The following is a 4665-nucleotide window of genomic DNA, read 5'->3' as shown; positions in this document are numbered from 1 at the left end:
TAAAATTTATATAATATCTATATTAACAAGATTAGTACGTTATGAAATTAACATTTTTATAGATTGTAATAATATTTGTAAAATTGTAATAATATTTTTTTTCAGAGAATATGAAAGTAATGATAATATTTTGATGTGTTCTTTTTTGAATCTTACAGGTTAAGATTAAACATTTTAATTCAGCAACCCTGTAAAATTAATGTGCATAAAATTATTTACTTTTTAAGCTATTATACCAATTATGAATATGATCGCAAAGGACTGGATAATGTTAAAAAGTAATCAAGAGAGGAACATGATGATCCGAAGAGCGCAGAATGCACGTATAATTATTATCTGTTCCTATAGTATAATGGCATTAGCATGTTTCTTCGTTGCAGTGTTGCCTATTTTTGGAATGTCAGTAAGACTGACACCTAATATTACTGACCCAGGAAAGATACCAATGCCTTTACAAACCCATTATATTTACGATATAACAAAAAGGCCTCAATATGAATTAACACTTATTGGTCAAATTATCTACGTAGCTATCGCTATGATGATCTATTGTGCAGTAGACAATTTTCTAAGTCTTGTGATTTTTCATATATCCGGTCAATTAGACATTCTTGAGAATCGTATGCAATATTTGGATAAATATATAAATTATCATAAAATACTAAAATTCTGCTTAACAAAACATATCCGTTTGCTTAGGTTCGTTATTTGTAAGAAAACGTACACGTAAATAATAATAAGATAATCTACACAAAATATGTGCTTAAATATATTTGCTACATAAATATCTTTTATAGAGCTATTGATATTATTGAAGATACTTATAATGGAATACTTCTCTCTTTATTTATATATTTCGCGATACTCTTCGCCTTTTATGGATTTCGAGTGATTAGCGTAAGTATTGTATCTAAAAATTAAATAAAAAGATGTTTATGTCTAAATTGTCCTGCTGAATAGTGGTGTACACTTTAAAAATTATAATTAATAAATTATTATATTTAAAGGAGACAGGTTAATAAAGCCGTTTTGTGTTCCTCTTCCTTACACATTATTACAAAATTTAATATTAACATTGATAACAGAAATAATTATGTTTTTTCATTTATACTTTTCATAACTTAATTAGCTTTTTGATGAAGGAAATAATATATCGATCACTCATTCAATTTATTTCATATCCACTGTTATCAATATATTTACGCACATGTGCCTATATTGCATCCTTGGCGAAATTTTAGTGGCTCAGGTAGTAATATAATATTTTATTTTATTAGATAAAATGATGTTATATAATTTTGCATGTTAACTATATACTACTGTATATATAATATATGTTTAATTTAATTTTTATTTATATATAAAACAATGTATATAAAGTTGATATCTAAAAGTACTTTTAATATTTTAATATTTTTTAATAAAACTTTTAATATTTTAAGTGCAATAAAATATATTATGCGGCATATAGTAATAAATGGTACACTATGGATCCAAAAGTTACAGAAGATTTATTGCTCTTAATGACAAGAGGTTCTAAACAAATTTGTCTTACTGTTGGAAAAGTGTCTCCTGTTACAATGGCCACATTTTGCAGTGTAAGATATTTTAATGTTTGAGTATATTAAAATATTATTCGAGATTACGAAAATGTAATTAAAGTCTATAGTATCTACATAAAATTTGAATTATTCATTTTAGATACGTGTACAGTCTTATTTTAATCAAACTTTATAATTATTTAACTATTCAATTTAAATTATTAATCATATTATCATTAAAAATTTGTTTTTTTTAGTTAATAAAAACATCTGTTGGGTATATATCCGTTTTGCATACAACAAGAAGGTAATAATAAAAATGAAAGCATGTAAAATTTTTTTCAACGTCATGCAATTTTTGAAAACCAATTTAATTAATTGACATATGATTTATAAATAAATATATCTTATTGCATTAATTAAATAGACTAAACCACTATTCTCTTAAGTAATAATACAGATGTAAATTTAATTTAATTTTAAGAGAATCATAATTTAAAGAAATGCTTTCTCATGAAAATTATTTTTTAACTTAATCATTTATTTTATATAACGTGTTATTAAACATGAACGTCGACAGAATTACTTGTAAGGGAGCTCAAAAAAATTTAAATTCGAGTACCAATTAATACAAATTATAGATAATATGACGAACAAATCATTGACAATATAACGAACAACTTTGAACACCAACGACTCAATTTTTTGTTCCATCGATTTTTCTAAAATGGATTTCCCAAAGTTTTATTACAAATGTTAATATTTATATATTGAATTTCTGTTTAAATATATAGGTATATTTTATTGCAAAATATTGCGATCACTTCCAACTAAATTAATTTTACATTTTTTACATTATATATTAATCTCTTTATTTTTATAATATTATATAGATTACAAAATTATATATAACCTTGTACTCTTTAACAGCACATTTTCAATCCCAGTTGAAAACAACAAAATTCCAATACATAAATGTTCATAATGTAATAATTTGTTACAAATAATCAAAGATATATGTTCTGTCGCATTTAAGCTCACAGCTACTATTACCAACTTATAATTACCTATTATTTACACTAAAATACCTATTATTTACACTAAAAGAAAGATTGATTGCAGCAAATCAGATAGTAAAATATGGCATCGCCTTTTTAATTGGTTGCAACAATTTTTGGTTGCTGCGGCCAATTGTTGATTGTGTTAGCAATGTTCTACCCGCAATGTCAGTATAGGATTTCGATTGATTAACACAACCAAAAATTGGCAGCTAATTAAAAATGGCTATGTCATATTTGACCATCTAATTTGCTGCAACAATTTTTTCTTTAAGTATAACAATTGTAATTAATTTTTGTATTTCAGATATTAATATTAATTTGTAAAGATAATTTTATTTCCTTATTGCTTACATTTAAATATCATATGTAAATTTATTTATTCTCATACACTCATACACACATAAAACTAGAATGTAAAAGTAGAGCTTCAGTAAGAATTATGGTATCACAGTTATAGAAATCAATAATAGACAACAAACCGATATAAATTAAATTATTGGTCAATTTTATTGTATATAATTTTATTGTATATAACTCAAAAATCCAAAATTCTCGAAATACTATCATAGATTGAAAGAAAAGATTGGCTGTTGCAGCAAATTAAAATATGGCAATATTTTTAATTAGCTACTGCATTCAATTATATTCAGCCAATCTTTTCTTTTAGTGTATACTAAATATTTTTATTTTATCCATAATAGTAATAGTCATAAATATTATTTAGATTTAAAGATGATCTATATATATAAAAACAAATAATAAAATTTTAACAAATTTATTTAAAAAATTAAAAACCCATAAAAGCGATACACGATAATAAATTCTATACTACAGTATATACTAAAAGCTGCAGCTCACACACAACAGAGGATTACAGATAAGTATGGAAATATTAATCGATACGCGTATACTCATGCATGTTTTTTTTCCATCACTATATCACCATCTGATATTCTGCAATTTTTTATTCGCAATTGTTTTCTGCGCATTTTATAATCGACAATATCTGGATATATAACTTGATGGAAATTTAAAATAAGAGAAAAAACAGAATATTTAAAATACCTTGTTGCAAGTTGATAGTTCGATACTTTCGAGAAGCAATATTATAAGCATGCGCAAGAAGTGCTTTTTCCTTGCATAGGAGGTAACGTCGATTCATGAAAAAGGAATAGACGTCAGTCTTTAAATAACATTAGACATGAAAAGTTCGAAATATAATGGATACCAAGGTGCTTATATATAAATTTCAATTATTTTAATTATATATGAAAAGAGTCTTCGGAAAATACCTTAATAAGAATGTGTGCAAATGGTTGTATCATCTATAATCTATGTTTTATGTTTTTATTGTTAACAAAAAGTCTATATTATATCAATGAATTTGTTGTTATTACTATTATTTATTATCAGTTATTTATTATTTGCTGAATAATCTTTTAGAGTTACATGATTAGTACAAAAATATCTTATTTTAAACTATTGTACATACACAGTGCGTTTGATTCAATTATTAATACATTTGTGTATTTGAAATTGTGTATTACAAATCCTATTTTGTGAGGTCTGTACTTATCAAGGTTTCTATAAGTAGATTTCGAATGGGCGGTAAAATTAAACCGTTTCACTTTAAATTTGATTGGACTTTGGCCTACGACTGCACAAAATCCTTGGCAGAAATTAATATGCAATTTTCGAGTGCTGGTGGTGTTTCTAGGATTAACAGTCTGCATTCTTATTCCTTCTATACATTCTCTAATGAAAATTTTTGGAGACAGTTCACTAATGTTAGATAATTTACAACTTACATTACCAGTCATAAGCTCTTTGATTAGAATCATTATTTTTTGGTGGAAAAAAGAAGGTAATCATCATTTTGGTATTTTATAAGCTTTAAAAGTACAATAGCTTATATCTAAATTAAATGTTCAGATTAACATTAAATATAACTTCAAATACATATTTATAAATCACTCAATTTATTTACATTAATAAAATTGATTCATATTTGAAAAAAAAAATATATATATATATTTTTTTTTATGTGTAGACTTGTTTTATTA

The 4665-nt window shown here is 24.5% G+C and overlaps 1 protein-coding gene across 1 annotated transcript; it reads left to right on the top strand.

Moving 5' to 3' along the window:
• The first annotated feature begins 247 nt into the window (after nucleotides 1-247).
• LOC108695149 (odorant receptor 67c-like) lies at nucleotides 248-1852 on the top strand. The gene is made up of 5 exons (XM_018204909.1): nucleotides 248-699; nucleotides 798-897; nucleotides 1130-1249; nucleotides 1443-1598; nucleotides 1799-1852. Exons 1-5 carry the CDS (start codon nucleotides 248-250, stop codon nucleotides 1850-1852), a joined length of 882 nt encoding a protein of 293 aa, XP_018060398.1.
• The last annotated feature ends 2813 nt before the right edge of the window (nucleotides 1853-4665 follow it).

Source organism: Atta colombica, unplaced genomic scaffold (genome assembly GCF_001594045.1).
Source record: "Atta colombica isolate Treedump-2 unplaced genomic scaffold, Acol1.0 scaffold126, whole genome shotgun sequence".
Taxonomy (NCBI): Eukaryota; Metazoa; Arthropoda; class Insecta; order Hymenoptera; family Formicidae; genus Atta; species Atta colombica.
Note: the sequence above shows the minus strand (reverse complement) of the source record. Positions and strands in the feature narration are given on the sequence as shown.

Coding starts and splice junctions, on each gene's coding strand:
- LOC108695149 (XM_018204909.1), top strand. CDS start 248: ATGATCGCAAAGGACTGGATAATGTTAAAAAGTAATCAAGAGAGGAAC. Junction 898..1,129: donor ATGGATTTCGAGTGATTAGC/GTAAGTATTGTA, acceptor TAACTTAATTAG/CTTTTTGATGAAGGAAATAA. Junction 1,250..1,442: donor GCGAAATTTTAGTGGCTCAG/GTAGTAATATAA, acceptor TAATATTTTAAG/TGCAATAAAATATATTATGC.